We start from the raw sequence: 26,373 nt of genomic DNA, 5'->3' as shown, positions 1-26,373 counted from the left end.
GGATGAGAGTATTTCCCTGGACTGCTTTGCTCATGTGAACATTTGGAAAAGCCCTAGCATATTGCTTGTAGATACATGAAGCATTCATCTGTTTATTTTTCTCTTCGCAAATGCTTGCAAACCATCTGCAGATTTCTAGCATCTCCTGTCTTTATTTTAGATGCGAATCACACGCATGAAATTTTCTATTTTTCCTTGACTGTTTGGAGTGGAACAAATTGGAGCTTAACCTGTAGTTTGAAGTTACTAAAGGCGATCCATGATCCATCTGGATGGCTTGTAAGAAGCACAAGGCTATTTGTAAAAAAGTGCCTTGGTATAAATTGCTTGGAAGTCACCCAACATATTGTGTTGTGATCTTTCCCCGACCGTAGATGGCAAATGAATACACATGGATCCAAGTCTGTATGTTTACATGGATATAATACAAAACAGTAGACAGATAAAGAACACTGTACTCTCTACACAAAGGAACAAAAATTTGAGTTTGGAGATGAAATTCCTCACATGGTGACTGACTGGGGCTGATAGTTAGCTTAAACTCAGTACTCGAGTGCTGTTGGCACCATGCCTAGACACAACTGGGCTGACCTTCCTGGATAAAGCAAGGTCATTCTATGTACACATTTTACTGCTGGTCTAGGCTCATCTTACATGACGTGTGGGAGCACCAGGGCCATATTTTCGGGTGCCAGCAGCCTGCTGAAAGTTTTGGTTGCCGCCTGTTGTTTTCTGACTACATTCCTGGACAGGTGTCGGGGGTACCCAGCACTGGATAGAGGGTAAAGTGCACAGAGTGGGGGAAAATTGAGCAAGTGGTTGGTATGGTGCTGGGAGGATAGAGCGCAAAGTACCTGACTTCCATTTTAAATGTAAAATAATCCAGGTCTTTAAGTGAATGACAGAAAGTCCTCTTCACCATGCCTTTGTCAGTATTTATTCCTCAACCAACATCACTAAACAGATTAAAATCTCAAATGAAAATCTCAGTGTTATTTGTGGAATTTCATATTGTTTATCTTAAAAAGGGGCTACTATACAGAATTAGCTCACTAATTGCAAATTGCTGGGGTTATGAAGGATTCTGCATAAATGCAGATTATTTCTTTCTAATTCTCCACAGGGCAGTCCGATAAATGGGAGGGGGCTTCAATGGTGGCAAATTGCATCAACAAAGGATTAGCAAAAGGTTGATGCCTGGTGTCCTGTCTTGTACAGTCTATGGGGATGACTTATAGAAAAGATAACAAGGGGCATGAACACTGTCAATGATCAACTGGTGGACCAATTGAATTGTGGAATATGACAGTAAATCAAAAGCCAAAGATGAAAAATGACCTATTGGTAGATTGATCTAGTCAAATGTCCATTCTACTTAGGTGAGATGTTTTGATTCCTATTCAGGTGATCTTGTACAAGTGTTTCAACTGGCTTTAAGAACTGTGATTTCGAGAAATTAAAATCAACTAGGGTTGCTCTGTTTTACAGCCTACCCTTCCCCTTACTGGAATGCTTACATGCGGAGGATTGAGCTCTAAGAGGTGATGTTCCCCAAAGTTGATTAATCAGCTAATGCCTGATGTATAGATTTGTTCATGGAGAGTTACAACTCAGATGGCTGCTGATGTGCATGGACCATATCCATCAGGAGTCAACTGCTTCAGGGGAGGGAGAGTGAAAAATGGGAAATATACTGACAAGAAGAAAAGACAGTTGAGAAAGTGCACTTACCAAAGTTTATAAATTATAGACAGGGCATGCAGATTACCTATTTTTTTAAGCAATTTTGTATATGTTGCACTACAGACATAGAACATAGAACAGTACAGCACAGAACAGGCCCTTCAGCCCACGATTTTGTGCTGACCATTGATCCTCATGTATGCACCCTCAAATTTCTGTGACCATATGCATGTCCAGCAGTTTCTTAAATGACCCCAATGACCTTGCTTCCACAACTGCTGCTGGCAACGCATTCCATGCTCTCACAACTCTCTGTGTAAAGAACCCACCTCTGACATCCCCTCTATACTTTCCTCCAACCAGCTTAAAACTATGACACCTCATGTTAGCCATTTCTGCCCTGGGAAATAGTCTCTGGCTATCAACTCTATCTATGCCTCTCATTATCTTGTATACCTCAATTAGGTCCCCTCTCCTCCTCCTTTTCTCCAATGAAAAGAGTCCGAGCTCAGTCAACCTCTCTTCATAAGATAAGCCCTCCAGTCCAGGCAGCATCCCGGTAAACCTCCTCTGAACCCTCTCCAAAGCATCCACATCTTTCCTATAATACGGCGACCAGATCTGGACGCAGTATTCCAAGTGCGGTTTAACCAAAGCTTTATAGAGCTGCAACAAGATCTCACGACTCTTAAACTCAATCCCCCTGCTAATGAAAGCCAAAACACCATATGCTTTCTTAACAACCCTGTCCACTTCGGTGACCATTTTAAGGGATCTATGTATCTGCACACCAAGATCCCTCTGTTCCTCCACACTGCCAAGAATCCTATCCTTAATCCTGTACTCAGCTTTCAAATTCGACCTTCCAAAATGCATCACCTCGCATTCATCCAGGTTGAACTCCATCTACCACCTCTCAGCCCATCTCTGCATCCTGTCAATGTCCCGTTGCAGCCTACACTGCAACGTTGACAGCCTCTACACTGTCAACAACACCTCCAACCTTTGTGTCGTCTGCAAATTTGCTGACCCATCCCTCAATCCCCTCATCCAAGTCATTAATAAAAATTACAAACAGTAGAGGCCCAAGGACAGAGCCCTGTGGAACACCACTCACCACTGGCTTCCAGGCAGAATATTTTCCTTCTACTACCACTCGCTGTCTTCTGTTGGCCAGCCAATTCTGTATCCAGACAGCTAAGTTCCCCTGTATCCCATTCCTCCTGACCTTCTGAATGAGCCTACCATGGGGAACCTTATCAAATGCCTTGCTGAAGCCCATATACACCACATCCACAGCTCGACCCTCATCAACTTTTCTAGTCACATCCTCAAAGAACTCAATAAGGTTTGTGAGGCATGACCTGCCCCTCACAAAGCCATGTTGACTGCATTTAATCAAGCCATGCTCTTCCAGATGGTTATAAATCCTATCCCTCAGAATCCTTTCTAACACCTTGCAGACGACAGACGTGAGACTTACTGGTCTGTAATTGCTGGGGATTTTCCTATTTCCTTTCTTGAAGAGAGGAATTACATTTGCCTCACTCCAGTCCTCAGGTACGACTCCAGTAGAGAGCGAGGATGCAAAGATCTTCGCAAGTGGCGAAGCAATTGCATTTCTCGTTTCCCAAAGCAGCCGAGGACAATCTGGTCCGGGCCTGGCGACTTGTCAATCTTAATGTTTGACAAAATTTTCTGCACCTCAGCTTCCTCTATCTCTATCCATTCCAGCATGCACACCTGCTCTTCAAAGGTTTCATTCACTACAAAGTTTGTTTCTTTCATAAAGACAGAAGCAAAAAACTCATTTAGGGCTTCCCCTACCTCCTCAGACTCCACACACAAGTTCCCTATGCTATCCCTGATCGGCCCTACTCTTTCTTTGGCCATTCTCTTATTCCTCACATAAGTGTAAAATGCCTTTGTGTTCTCCCTAATCCGTTCTGCCAAGCCTTCCTCGTGCCCCCTCCTGGCTCTCCTCAGACCATTTTTGAGCTCTTCCCTTGGCTGCCTGTAATCCTCTAGAGCTGACTTGACCCTAGCTTCCTCCACCTTATGTAAGCTACCTTCTTCCTTTTGACGAGAAGCTCCACCGCTCTCGTCATCCAAGGTTCCTTTATCTTACCCCTTCTTGCCTGTCTCAGAGGGACATATTTATTCATCACTCGCAACAACTGTTCCTTAAACAGTCTCCACATGTCTATAGTGCCTATACCATGGAACGATTGCTCCCAGTCCATGCTTCCTAAATCATGTCTAATCGCATCATAGTTTCCTCTTCCCCAATTAAATATCCTCCCATTTTGCCTAATCCTCTCCTTCTCCATAGCTATGTAGAATGTGAGGCAGTTATGGTCACTATCACCAAAATGCTCTCCCACAACAAGGTCTGATACCTGCCCCGGCTCTCTTCCAAGCACCAAGCCTAGAATGGCCTCTCCCCTCGTCGGCCTGTCAACATACTGAGTTAGGAAACCCTCCTGAACACACCTTACAAAAACAGCTCCATTCAAATCTTCTGCTCGAAGGAGGTTCCAATCAATATTAGGAAAGTTAATGTCACCCATTACAACAACCCTACTACGTCCACACTTTTCCAAAATCTGTCGACCTATGCTTTCTTCAATCTCCCTGCTGCTATTGGGGGGCCTGTAGTAAACCCCTAACGAGGTGACTGCTCCCTTGCTGTTCCTCATTTCCACCCATACTGACTCAGTAGGCAGATCTTCCTCGACAATGGAAGCTTCTGTAGCTGTGATACCCTCTCTGATTAGTAGTGCTACACCCCCTCCTCTTTTTCCCCCCTCCCTATTCTTTTTAAATGGTCTAAACCCTGGAACATCCAGCAACCATTCCTGCCCCTGAGAAACCCATGTCTCTGTTATGGTCACAACATCATAGCACCAGGTACTGATCCATGCTCTAAGTTCATCACTTTTATTCCTGATACTCCTTGCGTTAAAGCAAACACACTTTAACCGATCCCTTGGTTCCTTCCCAGGAAAATCCTTCCCACTAGCTGGTCTACCTCTTGCTATTGCCTCACCTGCATCAACGCTCACCTCCGGTATACAGCTCAGGTTCCCACACCCCTGCCATACTAGTTTAAACCCTCTCGAACCACTCGAGCAAACCTTCCACTCAGGACATTGGTCCCCTTCCAGTTCAGATGCAACCCGTCCTTCTTGTACAGGTCCCACCTTCCCCAGAAGGCATCCCAATTACATACATATCTGAAGCCCTCCCTCCTACACCAGCTGCGGAGCCACGTGTTAAGCTGCGCCCGCTCCCTGTTCCTCGCCTCGCTATCTCGTGGTACCGGTAGTAAACTAGAGAACACTACTCTGTTCGTCCTGCTTTGCAGCTTCCATCCTAACACCCTGAAATCACTTTTTACATCCTCAATCCTTTTTCTGGCTTTATCATTAGTGCCAATATGTAACACGATTTCTGGCTGTTCGCCCTCCCCTTTTAGAACCTTATACACCCGATCGGAGACGTCCCGAACCCTGGCACCAGGGAGGCAACATACCTTCCGGGAATCCCGATCCTGGCCACAAAATCTCCTGTCGATTCCCCTAACTATCGAGTCCCCTACCACGAGTACTTTTCTATTCTGCCCCCTTCCCTTCTTTGCCACAGTGCCAGGCTCAGTGTCAGAGAACTGACTACTATGGCTTTCCTCTGATAGGTCATCCCCCCCAGCAGTATCCAAAACGGTATACTTATTGCTGAGGGGAATGCCCAAAGGGGATCTCTGCACTGTCTGTCTGTCCCCTTTCCTCCCCCTAACTGTAACCCATCTATCCTTGTCCTGAGCCTTAGGAGTGACCAACTCCCGGTAACTCCTCTCAATTACCCCCTCTGCCTCCCGAATGATCCATAGTTCATCCAGCTCCAGCTCCATTTCCCTAACACGGTTTTCAAGGAGCTGGAGTTGGGTGCACTTCCCGCAGATGTAGCCAGCAGAGACATGTGCCATGTCTCCCTTGAAGTGTCATACTTGATTACAAATGCTGAACATTGCAGAAAAATCCATAAAGAAAAGGACTATTCGCAAATGCAAATCTCTGCTAATTGCATTTTGGAACTGTTTAAGGGGAACAGGCCTCTAACAGAACTCAGGATGCGCAATACAATTGTAAAGGTGCAGACAGGTTACACCCAGCTGAGTCTGAGCTGCAGGAAAATACATCTTGGTACATTATCCTGAACCAAATTAGATAAACATGTACCAGAATGTTTAACTCAAAAAAATGTAAACAGTGACGTGACCTTATCTTGTATAATTATTCAACAGTTGCAGGAAATACCATTAATATCAAGATTTACAAAGATCATCTAGCCATAAGCTACAAGAATTCAAAAAGGTGTATCATAGTATCAGACTTGAATCAGAATTTTAATTAAAGACGTTGTTGTTCTGTAGGAGAATGATTCCAGAAATCTTTAAAGAAGGAATGCCCAAAGTTAAAATTTGTTGGGAAAAATGGGTTGGTCCTGGTTGTGTTGACACATGTTAGGCATTTTCTCAAAACAGATTGGGCATGAATGTTCAACTCCTTTCAAATTGGAATGGGAAATACTTGTAATTTCTCTCAATTTGCTGACTATTGTTATATAACGGGGAAACTGCCCTGCACTTCACAGAGAACAGAATACATTCCATTCTTTCTTGGTGGAGAAGAATGTGGAGTGAGCATGCATATCCACAAAAATTGCACATTTTCCATGTTTAGATTTTTCATGGCACCCTATGTCAACTCTGAGATTTACTGCAGCTGGGAGGAATTCTACTTCATCAACATGCCACTGGTATGTGACTATACATAGTCCATTTTTCTGGTAAATATCCAGTATCCTGTCAGCAGTCATGATATCATCATTCTGCCCCAGTTGACTATGCTATCAGTAATTGGGAAGCTCTGGCAAATTAGAGTTGGCTATTGGGCACAAAGGCTAAAGTTTGGTGGCATGATTCAAGAGTCTTTTGCATAGCTCAGAAAGACTTGTGCAGCACCCATATAATAAAAATCATTCTGCCATGGGAAACATGATTGAGCAGACTGTTGGGGTACTGAAATAACACTTACACTTCCTGAATAACCCTAGTGAGGCCCTTCAATGTCATCAGTTTAAAGCCATATTACATGATTTGCCACATGTTGTATCAGGGCATTTTCCCTGAGGGCTCCACTTGAGATTTTCAAGGGCTACTTTTTGGTTTTCAGGGGCTCTGTTTCCATTTTCAATAACTAATTTATTAAGTTTGCAGTAACATATTAACAATACTTACTCTATTTTGGGCTAAAGTATTTGGATTCAAACAGAAAACAATTAAAAGAATTCATTACTGATCTCAGTAATGGTCAACCGAACATCAAACTTAAAGGTACAGCTCTCAAGGAATATACCAATTTCCTTGAGATAATTATATTCATATTGACAAAAAGACAACAATCATAAGTTAGCAATAAGTATTTTTTTTAAGTAACTGACACACTTCCATATACAAATAAACCATCATCCTAAATACACATAGGTGAGGTCACAGCCAATGTGTTCGCACTGCACATTCACAAAGCTGGAATCTTTAACCTGGCAATTACTGCTCTTTTTACTGCATCTCATTTTTCACTTCAGATTTAGATTTAGCAATTGACACAGTATTAATTAAAATAGCATCAATTGCATTTTGCCACATATTAGCTCCTTAACATATACAACTTTAAGGTAAAGATTCTATATAATTGTCAAGTAATTGATTACCTCCATGCATTTACGTTTTTCTAGCTTCCACTTTGTTAAGGGTTCACTTGTTGACAAGTTTCAAATAGTTCTTTCTTTTGTTGCAATCTCCTGTCAGCCCCTCAAAAGCCAGCAGATGGGCTCCCCCTTTCTCTTCCATTTCCCACTGCAGCCTCCCTATCTCAGCTGCCTCTTTCATCCTTCCTCCCTCAAACCCACAATCCCCAATCCCCCTCAAATCCAAACCATGAAGCTGGTTGTCCTGACAAAAAAATGGTCCTCAGGCTTGGCACAAAAGCAGTTGGCTCCTGTTGCCCACAAAAAAAGCTTCAGCTTCTCCCAGTCCTCAGCAAAAAAGTGGCTCCTTCTTCACATGAAGTTGGCTGGCTCACAGCCCCGGCCTGATCTTGTCAAAAAGGCAGACCCCACCTTACCCTTGCCCACTGGCCTTGCCAAAAAAGCAGCTGGTTCTTCAGCTTCCAGGCTCTCAGTGCTCCCTCCCTGTCAACACTTACCTAACTGCTTGTTGCTTCTCTAATCTCAGATTGTCTTGCTGATAGCCTCATTAACATGCACAAGAGAGAGCCAGCTGTTTTGTTCTATTGAATTTACAAAGAGCAACTTTTCTCTGATTGCTTGCATCAAAATGTGAAACTTTCTGATTTGGAGACTTTGTGAGCAGATTCACCTGTCACCCGCGGTGCTTTGAGACCTGTGCTGCACAACTGTATATTTTGAGGGCAGAGTCCTTGCTGCTGGACATAAAGTTGAGCAGAAAAAAGCGGAGAAAAGGAGTAGGATGCCTACTGAGTTATTGCTTTCGGAGATGAAAATGCAAATGGACAATGTTCCACCTCAGTGGTCAGAAAACAAAAGGTCAATACCCAAACACTGCTGGCTAAACAGTGTGTACTTGATTTGTGAGCTGGCTGGATTGGGGAGCAAATTTGCTCTGAATCGGGCTGTAGAAACTACACAGCCATCTAGATAACCTTGGATGCTATTCCAGTGCAAAGCTTGCAAATAAAAAGAGTTGAGTTGCATGGGAAAAAAAAATTAAAGGCAAAAGAAGTGCAGCAGGTGCATTACTGAACTCCACACTGGGTAGCCTTATAGTTTTGCTATAAATCCCTAGACATTAGGCACATTAGCTGTTTCTTCATGACGTTAATTGCATCAGTACCAGAAAGGTGAATATCAGTTCCCTAGTATGAATTGGAAGGTTGCAGCTGTATCATTTTAATTTAGTCATATTTTTACCAGAGGACGGAACTGCATTTTTCAGATGTAGCCACTGCAGAACTGAATAAGCAAGTGATGACATACAGATATCCATTGGAAGTGAAGATTTACACAGAGTCAATTCTTTAGGCCTTTGATAGAGGATCAGAGAAACCCTGCTAATTGATGAGAAATGTCAGCTTCACATAAAAGTGAACTTTGGAATTCACTACCTGATGTCTTACATACAATAGCTAAAAGAATCAATTAGCTCTCGCATTCATAAATATCTGTTAAATAAGCAATTCACTGTGCAAATTGACTGCAAGTCATTGGAAATATTTCACGCACATTAGTGGCAAATGCACTTCTGACACTATGACGATTTCTGGTAAAAGTGCATGGTTTCAACTGTGACGTCTGCTACAAAGCTGATATCAAAAGCTGTTCCATTGGATACATGGAGCAGATGGCAAAATCTGGATAAGAATACAAAAATTTCACTGGATTTACCAGTAGACAACATGTGTATTGAAGTAAAAATACACTTCAAGTTGATTTTATGAATATTGGTCAGTACTGATGCAATTAACTTCATGAAGAAACGGCTGATGAGCCACGACCGAAAGCCTAATGGAAAGTTATTGAAGAAAGATGGCCTGATCCAATATGAGGAGTGGCAAATACTTTCAGATTTTGTGGTCATACAGAGGTGAATTAGCTATTTCAAAAAGCATATTTTTTAAAAGCAAACAAAGTGCTTATCCCTGCATTATTTGCCAGGAAATATTGTCACAGGCAGATGTGGTCATATAGGGAACAGGACACCTATTATGGGATACTTGTGTTTACTAGGGATTAACAATAACACAGGGAAGCCATTGAGGATGTCCAAAGTGTGTCAGAGATACCAAGCACAATAACACAAAGAAACTCTACACCCTCACTTGATTCTGTCCAACATAGTCTATGATTCAAGATTGCAACTGATTTATTTACAGTACCCGAGACAATTTTCTCCTAGCCATCAATTATTTTTCCACATTTCCAATCATAAGTGCAGCTGGGGTAGACACAGTTGTGTTCAACATTCAGTCTATTCAGTGCATCTGAAGAGATCGAATAGTTGGCCACATTATACAGGCAGATCTTTTAGAACATGTGCACCAAATTGGCACAACGTACATGACATCCACCTCACATTCTCCTAGATTCAATCAACTTGCTGAGTGAATGGCTTGCACCATTAAAACATTGATACCGAAGGGCAGTTAACAAAATGAGATTTTTCATTTTGCCATGCTACGCGTAAAAGCTACATCTCTTGGTACGCAACTATTGTCACCAGCAGAGATCATGTCTGGCAGGAAAGTTAGCTCAAGCTTGCCAACTCAACTTAACCAAGTTCTCAGAAATGTAGGAAAAACTTCCCAAAAAGCAAAGGGAGAATGACGATGACTCATGACCAACATGAGGTGTGGAAATGCTTAATCTATGCATTGGATGGAAGATCAGAACCATGCACTATGCTCAAGGAACCTAGTTACCTGCAGAGTTATCCAAAGAGGAGAAACAGAAGCCAATTCAGGAAACTCTCCAGTATTCCAAATGAGCATTTAACACAAGAGAAGGTATGGTCGGATACTGAAGACATGGAAAGTTATCATGGCAACAACAAATATTCAAATGACATACAAGAGCAATCCATACATAAATCAAGAACAGCCAAGAGTGATGCCTAGATCTCTAGAATATTGCACATCACAAGGTTCTCAAACTGCCTATGCATTATGCAAATGTGTAGACTCTTAAACTCATAAATTTTACAATTCTTGTTTTGGCGTAAATTGCTCTGCAACTACATAAGAATTTTCGTTACTTATTCATGCAATTTTATCTTGGAAAAAGACAATGTTGTACTACTGCTTTAAGAGTTGAATTTTTTTATTTTATTTGAGAGATGTGAGTGATGCTGGCTGGACCTGAATTTATTGCCTGGTTTCCCCCATGAGAAGGTGGTGTTTTATTTTATTTGTTCATTTTTGTGGGATGTGGTCATCACTGGCTGGCCAGCATTTATTGCCTGTCCCTAACTGCCCTTCAGAAGGGTGTGAACTGCCTTCTTGAACTGCTGCTGCGCACCTGCTGTGGGCGACTTACATGCCATTCAGGAGGGAATTCCAGGATATTGACCAATGGCAGTGGAAAAAAAGGAATATATTTTCAAGTCAGGATGGCAAGTGCTTGGAGGAGAATTTGAAGGCGTTGCTGTTCCCATGTATCTGTTGCTTTTGTCCTTCTAAATGGAAATGGTCATGTGTTTGGAAGGTACTGTCCAAGGGTCTTTGGTGAATCTCTGCTGTGCTTTGTGTAGATAGCGTACACTGCTGTAACTGAGTATCAGTGGTGAGCTGCCTTTTTGATTTGCTGCAGTTCATGATACTAATGAGCCAAGGACTAACATAACGGCACTTGACCAGTAGCCATGAGGAGTTCAAGGAGTAGTATGCTGGGCTGAAGATGTGTGCATGAAGTACTCCATTATTGCAAAATATTATTTTGCCTGTCAAGTAAAGGTGCTTGAGATTTTCAAGTAAATTGAACTTGCACTTCTCACTAATCAAGTTTATGAGTTGTCATCTGTTGTTAAGGAACAACAGAAGATCTTATTTGCTATTTCAGCAGGCTAATTGCTCAATCTCTAAATTAACTGAGTAAAACCATGCTTGTCAAACTTTCCCAAGACTTAAAATAGAATGCCTGGCGTATACTTTGTACTCTGTGTTAAGCCAAAATTATTTTAGTGCAACTAGTGGAGTGCTCGTGCTGGACTCTCTACTATTTACAATTCATAACATTGAGTTGAATGAAAGACTGAATGTATGGAAGTTAAATTTGCTGATGACTCCAGAATAGTCATGAACCAGCTTGTAACTGATGTCCATTTCAAGCCCACCGACTCCCACAGCTACCTAGAATACACCTCCTCCCACCCACCCTCCTGCAAAAATTCCATCCCCTATTCCCAATTCCTCCGCCTCCGCCGCATCTGCTCCCACAATGAGGCATTCCACTCCCGCACATCCCAGATATTCAAGTTCTTCAAGGACCGCAACTTTCCCACCACAGTGGTCGAGAACGCCCTTGACTGCGTCTCCCGCATTTCCCGCAACACATCCCTCACACCCCCGCCCCCGCCACAACCGCCCAAAGAGGATCCCCCTCGTTCTCACACACCACCCCACCAACCTCCGGATACAACGCATCATCCTCCGACACTTCCGCCATCTACAATCCGACCCCACCACCCAAGACATTTTTCAATCCCCACCCCTGTCTGCTTTCCGGAGAGACCACTCTCTCCATGACTCCCTTGTTCGGTCCACACTGCCCTCCAACCCCAACACACCCGGCACCTTCCCCTGCAACCGCAGGAAATGCTACACTTGCCCCCACACCTCCTCCCTCACCCCTATCCCAGGCCCCAAGATGACTTTCCACATTAAGCAGAGGTTCACCTGCACATCTGCCAATGTGGTATACTGCATCCACTGTACCCGGTGTGGCTTCCTCTACATTGGGGAAACCAAGCGGAGGCTTGGGGACCGCTTTGCAGAACACCTCCGCTCGGTTCGCAATAAACAACTGCACCTCCCAGTCGCAAATCATTTCCACTTCCCCTCCCATTCTTTAGATGACATGTCCATCATGGGCCTCCTGCAGTGCCACAATGATGCCACCCAAAGGTTGCAGGAACAGCAACTCATATTCCGCTTGGGAACCCTGCAGCCCAATGGTATCAATGTGGACTTCACCAGCTTCAAAATCTCCCCTTCCCCCACCGCATCCCAAAATCAGTCCAGTTCATCCCCTCCCCCCACTGCACCACACAACCAGCCCAGCTCTTCCCCTCCACCCACTGCATCCCAAAACCAGTCCAACCTGTCTCTGCCTCCCTAACCTGTTCTTCCTCTCACCGATCCCTTCCTCCCACCTCAAGCCGCGCCTCCATCTCCTACCTACTAACCTCATCCCACCTCCTTGACCTGTCCGTCTTCCCTGGACTGACCTATCCCCTCCCTGCCTCCCCACCTATACTCTCCTCTCCACCTATCTTCTTTTCTCTCCATCTTTGGTCCGCCTCCCCCTCTCTCCCTATTTATTCCAGTTCCCTCTCCCCATCCCCCTCTCTGATGAAGGGTCTAGGCCCGAAACGTCAGCTTTTGTGCTCCTGAGATGCTGCTGGGCCTGCTGTGTTCATCCAGCCTCACATTTTATTAGTCATGAAAGTAAGTTGTCCAGAGAAGATAGAATGTTTGCAAATGCATATAGAAAAGTTACATGAGCAGAGAAGAATTTCACAGATGCGGTATAATGTGGAAAAAAATCAACTTGTTTATGGATTTTCCTATGCCTAGGACAAAATGCAAAATTTTACAAATGTTGTATGAATGGATTTTATCAGAGGCTTGGTCCAAACTTCAGTATTTTTGTGACTCCTTTGACAAATTTGTTAAAGAAATGCAAAAAATTTGAATGGACACAGGAATGACAACATAAAGGCTGTACTGCCAACAGACCTATTTTTTCAGCACTGGATTATGAAAAGGCATTTAAATTTGCTATTGATGCCAGTGACATCAGTGCAGGTGCCATTTTACCACAAAAGAATGAGTGAGGATTGAACATTTTCCAAAATAAAAGACTGCATGTCAACACAAATATTAGCTGGAAGAGAGGGAAGCATTGGGTTTTGTGCTGGCTCTAAATCATTTTGTAGTATGCATCAATAGAGATGTAGAATAAACTATTATTTACATGGACCACAACGCTTTGATTTTTTTGGGAATAATTTTAGAACATGAAGTTATGGTTCTTCCAGTGATAATTACTCCTTCAGTCATGTAAGCTAAAAACCATTCGTGTGGCTGGAAAAGGCAAGGTTAGAATGGATGCTTTATCAAGAGCACATGTGAAGGAAACAAAATGCTGTGATGCAGATGGTTGTTGTCAAATTCATTGTATGTTTTGAAACTCAATATAGCATTAGGGTCATAGCGTCGTAGAAATGTGCAGCATGAAGATCAACACTTTTGGTCCAATTTGTCCATGCCATGCAGTTACCATAAATCAATTTAGTCCTAGCGAGTTTTGAGAAGATTTGTAGCTCAGGCTGAGGTTCTGGATGTGAGTTTGCTCGCTGAGCTGGAAGGTTCGTTTTCAGACGTTTCGTCACCATTCTAGGTAACATCATCAGTGAGCCTCTGACGAAGCGCTGGTGTTATGTCCCGCTTTCTATTTATAAATAGAAAGCGGGACATAACACCAGCGCTTCGTCGGAGGCTCACTAATGATGTTACCTAGAATGGTGACGAAACGTCTGAAAACGAACCTTCCAGCTCAGCGAAGAAACTCACATCCATAATTTAGTCCTATTTGCCAGCATTTGACCATATCACTGGAAAAATTTCCAATTCATTTATCCTTCCAGACACCTTTTAAATGCTGTAGTTTTATCTGCCTCCATCATTTCGTCTGGCAGCTCATGCCATACATGGACCACCCTCTGCATGAAAAAGTTGCCCTTTAGGTCTCTTTCAAAACTGTCTCCTCTCACCCTTAAACTATGCCCTCTAGCTTTGGATTTCCCTACCCAAGGGAAAAGACCTTGGCTATTCACCCGATCCATGCCCCTCATGAATTTCTGTATGGTCACCCTTCAGCCTCTGATGCTTTGGCAGAATAGTCTATTCAGCCTCTCCCTACAGCTTAAACCCGCTAATCCTGGCAACATTCTTGTAAATCTTTTCTGAGCCCTTTCAAGTTTCACGACATCATTCCAATAGCAGGAAGACCAGAATTGAACACAGTATTCCAGAAGTGGCCTAACCAATTTCATGTGCAGTCAGAAGATGACCTGCCAACTCTCACATTCAATGCACTGATCAAGAAAGGCAAGCATACCAAGTGAGAGATAATAGGAACAGCAGATGCTGGAGAATCCGAGATAACAAGTTGTAAAGTTGGGTGAACACAGCAGGCCAAGCAGCATCATAGGACCAGGAAAGCTGAAGTTTCACGCCTAGACCCTTTATCAGAAAATCTGATGAAGGGTCTAGGACCGAAACATCAGCTTTCCTGCTCCTAAGGAGCATACCAAATGCCTTCTTCACTAAATGTCTACCTGCAACTCCACTTTCAAGAAACAATGAAGCTGCACCCCAGAGTCTGTTTGTTTGGCAACACTCCTCAGATATCACTGCTGGATTAATATGACATAGAAATAATTTGAAAAATATTGTTCATGGAGAAAAGAAATGGCACATAAAGATACATTATCTTTCTTCTTTGGGGACATCTGATGAGAGATGTGTGATTTATATATGTCAACAAATATTTTTTAAGAGTTTGGAATTTAAACCAGTGTCATATTTGTTCAATGGCTAGTTGGGTGAATCTTTTTGGGGCCTTGATTTTAAACTTGTATATATCAAAGAGCAGACAACTGAAGATCTGCTGAGATGTAAATGCAGGGCTGTTAATATTCTGTGCTTTATGATAGCAGAGGAAAACAAAATATTAAGCCAATGCCTAGGACGAGCAAATTTTAAAAGGTAAAAGATTTTTGACTTCAGTTTGGAAGAGACTTGAAGCTAGCTGCAAGAATTGTTTCTCTGAGAAAAAGGAGATTCAGAGGAGTTGAGGGAATAAGTTACCTCAATACAAGGGCTTCAGCTTGTGAAAACTTCCAAACCAGTAGTTTTTCATTGGTTACATAAAGCTGAGAATATCTAAGATCTCAGTTGTATGAGTCAAGGAAGAAGGCTCTGTAGCTCACAGGGTCAGAGCTGGAAACAAGCAGTGAAGTCAACCTACAGTCCTGATAAGGAAGAAAATTTCCTCTGGATTTTGATTAACTGTATATTGATGGGGATGTATGTGATGCTTTGTTTTGCTGGTGTTTGAAACATTTTAAACCATGTTATACGTAATTAATTTGGTCTGTTTTATTTTAGTTTTATTCCTTTGATGTAATAAGCTTCTGTTTTTTTGTGGAAATCAAATCTGCAGATTGTGTGAAACAGCATCACATTAAATTAACTAACTAAAGCCAAGATATGATCTATCAGGTCAGATTTCATTTTGAGATCTGACTTATCTAGTAGTAACATCAGCTGAGATCATAAGAGTGCTAAAATCTCAATAGAAACCTTACAGTAGTCAAATAATTCTTCTTTAATTTCATGCAGAGGAGAAAATGTATCCCATAATAATAATCCATTAGCTATAAAGAGATAACAAAGTGTGGAGCTGGATGAACACAGCAGGCCAAGCAGCATCTTAGGAGCACAAATGCTGATGATTCGGGCCTAGACCCTTCATCAGAGAGGGGGATGGGGAGAGGGTTCTGAAATATACAGGGAGAGAGGGGGAGGCGGATCGAAGGTGGATAGAGGAGAAGATAGGTGGAGAGGAGACAGACAAGTTAAAGGAATGGGGATGGAGCCTGTAGCGGTGAGTATAGGTGGGGAGGTAGGGAGGGGATACCCCTCCTCCCACCTCAAGCCACACCTCCATTCCCTACCTCCTAACGTCATCCCACCCACTGGACCTGTCTGTCCTCCCCAGCCTGACCTATCCCCTCCCCACCTCCCTACCTATACACACCTCTACAGGCTCCATCCCCACTCCTTTAACTTGTCTGTCTCCTCTCCACCTATCTTCTCCTCTATCCACCTTTGATCCACCTCCCCCTCTCTCCCTATTTATTACAGAACCCTCTCCCCATCTGCTTTTTCTGGCGAAGGGTCTAAGCCCGATTTGTCAGCTTTTGTGCTCCTAAGATGTTGCTTGGCCTGCTGTGTTCATCCAGCTCCACACTTTGTTATCTCGGATTCTCCAGCATCTGCAGTTCCCATTATCTCTGATACCATTAGATATAAAATCCATATTTGCTGCAAAGGCAATACTTATAATAAAAGGCATAAATTTAATGACTGCACTTCCCAATTTTGCAGTGATAAGTTTTTATTGTGGTTTGATTTAAGAATAGCAGATTGGAAGCAAGGTGGCCAATAGATAGTTTCAAATTACCTCTGATTGTTGATATCTACAGGAGTTCCAAAGTAGTTTATTTGTTTATTTATATCTGGTAGCAAAAGCTTAAATGATATAAATAAGAATGAGGACTGATTAAATATTTCCCCACGAACAAATAGTCCTTTTGTATCTCTCACATTGTGTCACTCGGCAATGACTGGATCCTGGAGATTTAAAGAATGTTGTAGTATTTCACTGCTAGAAAGTTAATTTGAAATGAGACAATTCACACAATTTACTCCATTTTTACGATGACTATTTAAACATGTGAGAAATATGTATAAATAACATGTGAATTTGCATTACATTAATCATTCAAAATATGGGTTCTGGTCTGATCAACTGCATCAAGACTACTTAGAATTGTGACTGTGTAACTAGAAAGTGCCTATAAATCATGTCAATGACGTTTTGAAACATATTTCTATTTTGATTTCTGCATGCTCACTATTTCCCCTGCTCCCCACTTTAATGCTATTCTGCTCTGCAACAGTCACAGTTATTTTAATGTAACAAAACCAGTGATTTTAATGGAACCAGAATTATAATGAGCTGTTCCTTGGGAAATAAGGCAGAAGTGATTGAAATGTTAGTAGTGGAACTGCAGAGCAGTAGATGTTGTTTCCTTGGACTTTAGTAAAGCCTTTGACAAGCTTCCATACAGTACACTAATTAGTAAAGCTAGATCACATTAGATTCAGTGTGACCTTAGCAAATGGAAAGAAAATTGGCTTTATGGTAGGAGACAGAGAGTGGTGGTGAAGGGTTGTTTTTTTGGACTGGAGACCTATGACCAGTGGTGTTCCACAGAGATTGGAAATAGGTCCGCTGTTGTTAGTCATTTATATAAATTATTTGGATGAGAATGTAGGAGGCATGGTTAGTAATTTTGTGGATGACACCAATCATTGGTTGTATAATGGACAGTGAAGAAGGTTATGTATGATTACATCGTTTGATCAATGGGCTGAGGGATGGCAGATCGAGTTTAATTTGGATAGATGTGAGGTATTGCATTTTGGTAAAACAAACAAGGGACTTGTACAGTTAATGGTAGGGTCCTGGGTAATTATGTAGAACAGAGAGACTTAGGGGTTCAGGCACATAATTCTTTGAAATTTTGTGTCACAGGATGGGTAAGGTGTTTAGCATGCTTATCTTCATTACTCAGACCTTTGGGTGTAGGATTTGGGACATCATGTTGAGGTTATACAGGACATTGGTGAGGCCTCTTTTGGATTTCTGTGTGAAGTTCTGGTTGCCCTGTTGTAAGAAGGATTTTATTAATTGGACAGGGTTTAGAGGAGATTTACTAGGATGTTGCTGGGAATGGAGGGTTTCAGTTATAAAAATGAGCTTGATATGCTGGGTCTTTTTCCACTTGACCGTAGGAGATTGAGCGGTGACCATATAGGGGTTTATAAAATCTGAGGGGCATAGATAAGATGTTTTATGTAAGTTGGGGGAAAAAACTAGGGGTCTTATTTTTAAGGTGAGAGCAGAAAGATTTAAAAAGGACGTGAAGGGGAACTGTTTTACATGGAGTGTGGTTTGTGTGTGAAATAAACTGCCAGAGGAAGTGGTGGATGCAGATGTACATACAACATTTAAAAGACATTTGGATAGGCATGTGTACACGAATAGGAAAGGTTTGGAGGGATATGGGCTAAATGCAGGCAGGTGGGACCAGTTAAATTGGGGGACAAGTCAGTGTGGACTAGTTGGACTGAGCGGTCTGTTTCCATGCTGTATAACTCGGTGATACAAATTTGGCAAGGACAAAGGCAGAGCTGTGCAAAATCTCAGGAAATTGTGTCATGGCATAAGTAATGGACTGAGTATTTCCTGGAAGTAGTAATGTTTGTGCCATGGTAGCACCAGTATTATGGAGCAGGTTTCCTGTATATCCCTCCTCTAGGACAGCTATATGAATGAGGTACATAAGTTACATTGCACTTTCATGACCTAGTATATTTCATCGGTTTATAACACATTGCTATTAATGCTTAAAATTCATTGCTTCTGCTTTATTGAAATAATATTTTAAATAATTTAAATAAACAAGTAAAATAGAAATGAGTGTAACATTGGTTGATTCAAAATAAAAACAAAAAAATCTGATACTAGTCTCTTGTGGAGAATCACCTGAATCTTGGAATTTGGTTTTAAAGATGCGTACCATTTTTACCATGACGACAACACAGGGAAGTGATATATTGTTGCAATTATATAATACTCAAATGATGTATATTTGTAAGGAAGACAAGAGAAACTTAAAAAAATCTTTGAGAAACACTTACTAAATGAAGGTAATACAATTTATCATGCAGTTAATTTCTAGCAAATATACCAGTATAAATATGTTTTATGAATTAGTAAACAGTATTTTTCTTTCTGGCATGTGTATTACACTGACAAGATAGCAGTCATTACTCAACTCCACTTAACCTGAAGACAAAGAGAAAACTATGAAATATGGAGTCATGTTTTGGAGTGTTAAGTTCCATTCCCCAAAGAACGTTGGTGAACCATTTGGGTTTTTACGAATAGTTTTACAGCATTGTTCCTTTTGTGCTGAGCTTCAATTTATCAGATACATTCAGTGCAGTTTTCTCCTATGGCAGGACTTTGAATTCCTAGTTCTAAACCGTTTTGCAGTGCTGGGATTAAAAAAAACGTTCAAGTCTCAGGAGGAAGCTCGGGTGGAAATATTAGCATTCACAATAACAGCAATTTATAATCTTTACGCCTTCGAAGTAATAAAATACTCATGGCACTTCACAGGATTATTGTAAAGCAAAATTTGACACCAAGCCCTAAAAAGAAGCTTTTGTGGCAGATGATCAAAAGCTTGGTTAAAGCGCTAAGTTTGAAGGTATGTCTAAAGAGGGAAAACAGACGGAGTAGGAATCTTCTAGTTCTGGGAAATGAAGAGTACAATCCTAGATAAATCGCAAGCAGAAACGTACGACGCACAGCAAAGTTCCGTTAACACCAGGAATGGCAGGAGACTGATGTTGGTTGTGCCAGAGAAACTTAGCGGGTGTGGTAGTAGCTGTGGCGGGGCAGAGTCCGATATGATTCTTCTTCGCAACGGATACACTGCCAAACCTGCTGGGTTTCTTAGGGATACGGTGCTTGGCGTAGAGTTTCGAAGAAGAGTCATACTGGACCTGACTCCGAACAGTAACGCTGTTTTCCCACAGATACTGCCAAACCGTTTAATTTCTTGAGCAGCTTTTTTATTCAAATTTTAAATTTAGAGCATCCCCAATATCTGGCTTGGAAAGAGTCTGACATATAGCAATAAACAACTCGGATTGACCTGCTGAGTGACTGCAGCATTTTCTCATTTTCATTTGAGTTGCAGAGTGGGGAATTGATTGACACAGGATAAAACATTTCGGGGAGCGGAGAAAATCATTTTTAAAAACTGCAAACTTTGAAACAGGATGCTATGAACTTCTGGCTCCGGAGACGGAGAAAAAAGATAAGAGCATTTGCACCACAGTACATGGTCAATGAAGTCCAGGCTAGCGGAGCTCATTGATAAGATGCAGGAGACGCAAAAGGAAACAAGCTCTCGTGGACACTTTGCATTGACGTCAGCGCTCCCGGGCTCTTCCACTCGCTTCACTGCCGCGGGCGTGTTTGAGATGTAGAGGGGGAGGGGTGAAAAGGAGTGCGCACGCTCACTCGGGGTGCGCGGACGTGGGCGGGCCGAGGGCGTGCACGCAAACGCAGGCAACACGCGCACCTCAGGACCCCGCCCCACTTTTGCACCGTCGTCTGGGCGCTGTGGGGATCCGCCGTGCGCGCGGGCGCGGGCGCGCTCCTGCTGCTGCTGGTGTTTTCGACAAGATGGCGTCCAGCGGTGCAGTGAGGACCGGGAACCTTCCTCAGCCGCCGCCGCCGCACAAAACCGGGTCGGCCAGGATTTGCTACTACGAGATCGAGAGGACCATCGGCAAGGGCAACTTCGCGGTGGTCAAGTTGGCGACTCACATCGTCACCAAGGCCAAAGTAACGTATTCAGATTTTTTTTTCTTCCTCCCACCCCCCCTCCCCGTGTCTCTTATTTTGCAGACTTTCTGTATTATCTCATAGATATCCCCGATCACATTACCCCCCTCCCCTTGCTCCTCCTGAAGTAATGATCAGCTTGTCCTCTTCTCCAACTTCTATCATTTGGTCTGATGGCGTTTTCGACACTTCCCCTCCTTTTTATTGCCGACTTCTGAGGAGAGAAGGTGTTTTTCTGTCTCACTTTCTCTTCTCCCTCTGTCTTCCTCCCCCACCCCAGTTGACACTGAGCTGAGAAACTGATCTTTATTAAAAAAACGAATGGATTGCGAATCTTGGGAAGGCGGGCGGGGGGAGTTGAAGAAATAAAACTGAACCATCCTCTCTTTTTGACAGCTGTCATTAGGACTAAGTGAGGAAAAGCGTGTCTTGTTCGCCTCCCTCACCTTCCTTCCACCCCCTCCCAATCTAGATTTTGTTAGTCAACCCCCCCCCCCACCCCCATATTGTGCTCAGAATAAGAGGGATTTGTGAAAATATCACATTTAGTCATTTATAACATTATCCGGCCGGAGGGGGTCACGCCAGGCTCGAGCTGTCAATTTGGCCCTTCCTTTGTACCCAGCCCCCGTCCCTTTTGAATTTATTTTCCCCCATCCCATAAGTTTTGGAAGAAGTTTCGGGAACTCTTTAACGGCTGGTATTGTTGTTTGCACCTCACAAATTTTGAAGTGAATAACCTGAGTTCAGTTCAAGCGTCTAGTTATTTTCGATCGCCCGTCACTGCGTGAAATGTACCGAAAGACAAACAGGGCTAATACAATCGTTCGGATTTATTAAAACGCAGTTATTTTTCGAGTTTGTTTCAAATAAAAATTGTGCACACTGGTCATAGTTAATCACTGCAAACAGCAATGTACAACTTTAAAAAGATCTCCTTGATTTAATTACAGATATAATTACTTCAGTTTCAAATAGCAACTTGTGTATTTACCTATTTCGAGTATGTTGAATGCGGTTACTGTTAACATGGGATGATTTCTTGCAATGGCTCATTGTATAGGACAAAATTCCCCATTATATGCGGATTGTTCAGTAAAACTGAACATTTTTGATTTGCTGGAAGTGGAGCAGACTGTAGAAACAAGTCATACTTTTCACAGAAAGCATGGAAAGGGGCTAAACGTTGTCAATGAATGTGCGTTCATATTTTTAGTAAAGATTGAAGGATGTAAACTTCAGTTTATGTTCTGGGCTATTTTATACAGTAAACATGCTGCAGCATAATTTGTAAAAGTAGTTTTTACTACCTTTGAAAGAGGTTGAACATTGTATTTCCATAGCACAGTGAACTGTTTTTCAGTAAAATGTACTTATTGTGTTTTATGATGGGGCCCATATATAGGAGCAGCTTTTTAAAAACTATTTGTGTAATTAGCAATTTTATGTATATGCTGCATTATTTTTCCCTTTAGATATGAAGAAAGTAGAGGCATGATTGTGTTTCCTTTTCCAAGTATATTTTGGTTTGAAATTGCAATTGTAGAATTGAGAAACAAGCCAATGGGAAAATTGTGCCTGTGTGGTAATATTGTCATTGTTACATTGGTGTTAATCAGATGTTGTAAGTGATGTACAATTTACTAAAAGGTGTCTTACTTTACAGTAACACCTTAAAATTTAATGTATGGCATCCAGCCAACAGACTAATTTGTTAATGACTTCCTTAAAAAGGTTAATCTTAGTAAATTATTTTTGAAGTAGGTGTCCATTAAAAACCACATTATACCATGGCAATAGAATGTAGATACTGTACTGATGTAAACAAAGTAGTTAAGAAGACGTTTTCTATAGATAGTATTGTATCTAAAAGATAATTTGAATAATTAACACTTGTATGCCAAGAGTAATTCCAACAATTGTTTAATGTTTGGTCATTAAACCAATTTGCATTTAAGTAATTTTGGAGATTTCTGCATGAAAATCCCTGTAGAAGACAATTGATTCATAATGCTGCCAACGCTCCATGTTTATTGTTAGCAGTGGAGTCTTTATTTATCTAGGCACTTCAGTACAACCTGCAAAATGTCTGTATTAAAAATGATGGTGCATTGCTCTTTTAAGAGACAGATATTTTCCAGATAAGCTGTTCAGAGATTTTATTGTACACCTCTGGAGGAGGTGGGGTCTGAACGCAGACCACCTCGTTCAGAGGTAGAAACACAGCCACTGCACCTCAAGAGTCAGTTTGTAGATTTTTTTAATCAATTTGTTCAGACGTGTTAGCTCACATATCTGGAATAGGTGAAACTTGAACCTGGACCTTCTGTTCCAGACACAGTGACACGACCACTGTGACTGAACTCATAAGAAATAGTTTGTGGATATTTTCTAATGAGTATGTTCAGAGGTGTTATTGTACATATCTGGAACAGGTGGGACTTGAACCTGGGTCTCTTGGCCCAGAGGTAGGGACACTATGCAACAAGAACCATCTTCTTCACTGGACCTCCAGAAGCTGAACACACAGATTTTATCTTTAATCAGTTAATTTTGAATTAAGTTGGTTAACAAAGCAACAACTAAATTAAAACTTTATTAGTTCCAAATAATTGCTTAGTCGATTGATAGTCGTGTTGTGATTTAGAAATATTTTATAATTTAATGGGGTTTATTCTTCTGTTCACAATTGTATGATCTCCATCTTTTGACAATTTTGGGACTTACATTCTGAAAGAAATTTTGAAATTTATTTTAAAATTGATTTTAACATTCAGTTACTTGCTGCAGGATTCATAGCCCCTGATGTGCTCATGAAGCCACAGCATTTATATGGCTAGTCTAGTGAAGATCCTGGTCAATGGTAACCACCCCAATAATAGCACCCTGGCGGTTACAGTTGACCTAAAATTGTACTGACCTAGCCATATAAATACTGTGGAGGGCTCTTGTGGTGCAGTGACCGTGTGCTTATCTCTGAATCAGGAGCATGGGTTCAAGTCCCACCTACTCTAGCAAGGATGGCAGTGGAACAGGTATTTATAGATATAATGCAGAAGGTGCAGGATCAGTTCATTCCAAACAGGAAGAAAGATCCTAAGGGGAGGCAGGGGCAGCTGTGGCTGACGAGGGAAGTTAAGAACTGTATAAGGATAAAAGAGAACAAGTATAACATAGCAAAGATGAATGGGAAGCCGGAGGACTGGGAAACTTTTAAAGAGTGACAAAAGATATTAAAAAGGCAATACGTGGAGAAAAAATGAGGTACGAAGGCAAACTGGCCAAAAATATAAAGGAGGATTGTAAATAAAAGCCTTTTTAGGTATGTGAAAAGAAAAAAAATGATTGAGACTAAAATTGGGCCCTTGAAGACAGAAACGGGTGAATTTATTATGGGGAACAAGGAAATGGCAGAAGAGTTGAGTGGGTACTTTCAATCTACCAGATGTAGTAGTGGCTGAAGGACCTAGGGTAATGGATAAACTGAAGGGAATTTATATCAAGCAGAAAATGGTGTCGGATAGACTGTTAGGTCTGAAGGCTGATGAGTCCCTGGGACCTGATAGTCTGCATCTCGGGGTACTTAAGGAGGTGACTCTAGAAATCGTGGATGCATTGGTAATCATTTTCCAATGTTCTATAAATTCAGGATCCGTTCCTGCGGATTGGAGGGTGGCTAATGTTGTCCCACTTTTCAAGAAAGGAGGAAGAGAGAAAACAGGGAATTGTAGACCGGTTAGCCTGACATCAGTGGTGGGAAAGATGCTGGAGTCAATTATAAAAGATGAAATTACGACTCATTTGGATAGCATTAACAGGATAGGTCAGAGTCAGCGTGGATTTGTGAATGGGAAATTGTGCTTGACTAATCTTCTGGAACTTTTGAGGATGTAACTATGAAGATGGACAAAGGAGAGCCAGTGGATGTAGTGTACCTGGACTTTTAGAAAGCCTTTGATAAAGTCCCACATAGGGGATTAGTGAGCAAAATTAGGGTACATGGTATTGGGGGCAAAATACTGACTTGGACTCAAAATTGGCTGGTTGACAGGAAGAAAAGAGTAGTGACAAACGGGTCCCTTTCGGAATGGCACGTGGTGACCAGTGGGGTACCACAAGGTTTGGTGCTGGGACTGCAGCTATCTACAATATGCATTAATGATATAGATGAAGGCTTTACAAGTAATATTAGGAAATTTGCTGATGACACAAAGCTGGGTGCCAGTGTGAAATGTGAGGAGGATGTTATGATAATATGGGGTGACTTGGACAGGCTAGGTGAGTGGATGGATGCATGGCAGATGCAGTTTATGTGGATAAATTTGACGTTATCCACTTTGGCAAGAACAGGAAGGCAGATTACTATCTAAATGGAGTCAAGTTAGTTATAGGGGAAGCACAACAAGATCTAGGTGTTCTTGTACATCAGTCAATGAAAGCAAGCATTCAGGCACAGCAGGCAGTGAAGAAAGCTAATGGCATGCTGGCCTTCATAACAAGAGGAATTGAGTAGAGGAGCAAAGAGGTCCTTCTGCAGCTGTACAGGGCCCTGCTGAGACCGCACCTGGAGTATTGTGTGCAGCTTTGGTCTCCAAATTTGAGGCAAGACGTTCTTGTTATTGAGGGAGTGCAGCGTAAGTTCACAAGGTTAATTCCCGGAATGGCGGGACTATCATATGTTGGAAGATTGGAGCGACTGGGCTTGTATATACTTGAGTTTAGAAGGATGAGAGGGGATCAGATTGAGATGTATAAGATTATTAAGGGATTGGACACTCTGGAGGGAGGAAGCATGTTTCTGCTGATGGGTGAGTCCAGAACCAGAAGAATAAGGGGTAGGCTGTTTAGAACGGTTGAGGAAAACTTCTTCACCCAGAGTGTGGTGGATATATGAAATGCTCTGCTCCAGAAGGCAATGGAGGCCAAGTCTCTGGATACTTTCAAGAAAGAGATGGATAGAGCTCTTAAAGATAGTGGAATCAAGGGTTATGGGGATAAGGCAGGAACTGATTGTGGATGATCAGCCATGATCATAATGAATGGTGGTGGTGGCTCGAAGAGCCGAATGGCCTACTCCTGCACCTGTTGTCTATTGTCTAACCCAGAGGTGTGTCAGAACATCTCTGAACAGGTTGAATGGAAAATATCTTTCAAAAATGTGGCTACAAGAGCAGGTCAGAGGCTAGAAATCCTGTGATGAGTAACTCATCTTCTGAGTCATCAAAAACTGCCTACCATCAAATCAGGAGCATGACGGAATACAGTCGACTTGCCTCGATGGGTGCAGCTTCAACAATACTCAAAATGTTTGACACTATTCAGGACAAAACAACCTGTTTCATTGGCACCATATCCACAAACATTCAGTCCCTCCACTTCCAATGCAGTACTGTACCATCTATAAAATGCAGTGCACAAATTACCCAAGACTCTCAAGACAGCACCTTTTTAAACCTACGACTATTGCCATCTAGAAGGACACGGACAGCAGACTCATGGGAAAACTTCCTTCTGCTGGTTCCTCTCCAAGCCACTTACCATCAATATATCACTGTTGGATCAAAATACCGTATCTGCTTCTCTAAAAGCAGATTG

The 26,373-nt window shown here is 42.1% G+C and overlaps 1 protein-coding gene across 4 annotated transcripts in view; it reads left to right on the top strand.

The window, feature by feature from the left end:
• The first annotated feature begins 20,563 nt into the window (after positions 1-20,563).
• The window catches only part of sik3 (SIK family kinase 3), a 334,512-nt gene continuing 328,702 nt past the window's right edge, over positions 20,564-26,373 (top strand). For all 4 annotated transcript variants that reach the window (XM_048562166.2, XM_048562167.2, XM_048562165.2 and 1 more), the window contains exon 1: positions 20,564-20,778. In XM_048562166.2, the coding sequence (XP_048418123.1) occupies positions 20,617-20,778 (162 nt within the window). In that variant the 5' untranslated portion in view covers positions 20,564-20,616. The remainder of the gene's footprint in view (positions 20,779-26,373) is intronic.

The sequence above is a fragment of the Stegostoma tigrinum genome, chromosome 32, assembly GCF_030684315.1.
Source record: "Stegostoma tigrinum isolate sSteTig4 chromosome 32, sSteTig4.hap1, whole genome shotgun sequence".
NCBI lineage: Eukaryota > Metazoa > Chordata > Chondrichthyes > Orectolobiformes > Stegostomatidae > Stegostoma > Stegostoma tigrinum.
This window is presented reverse-complemented; position numbering and strand designations above follow the sequence as displayed.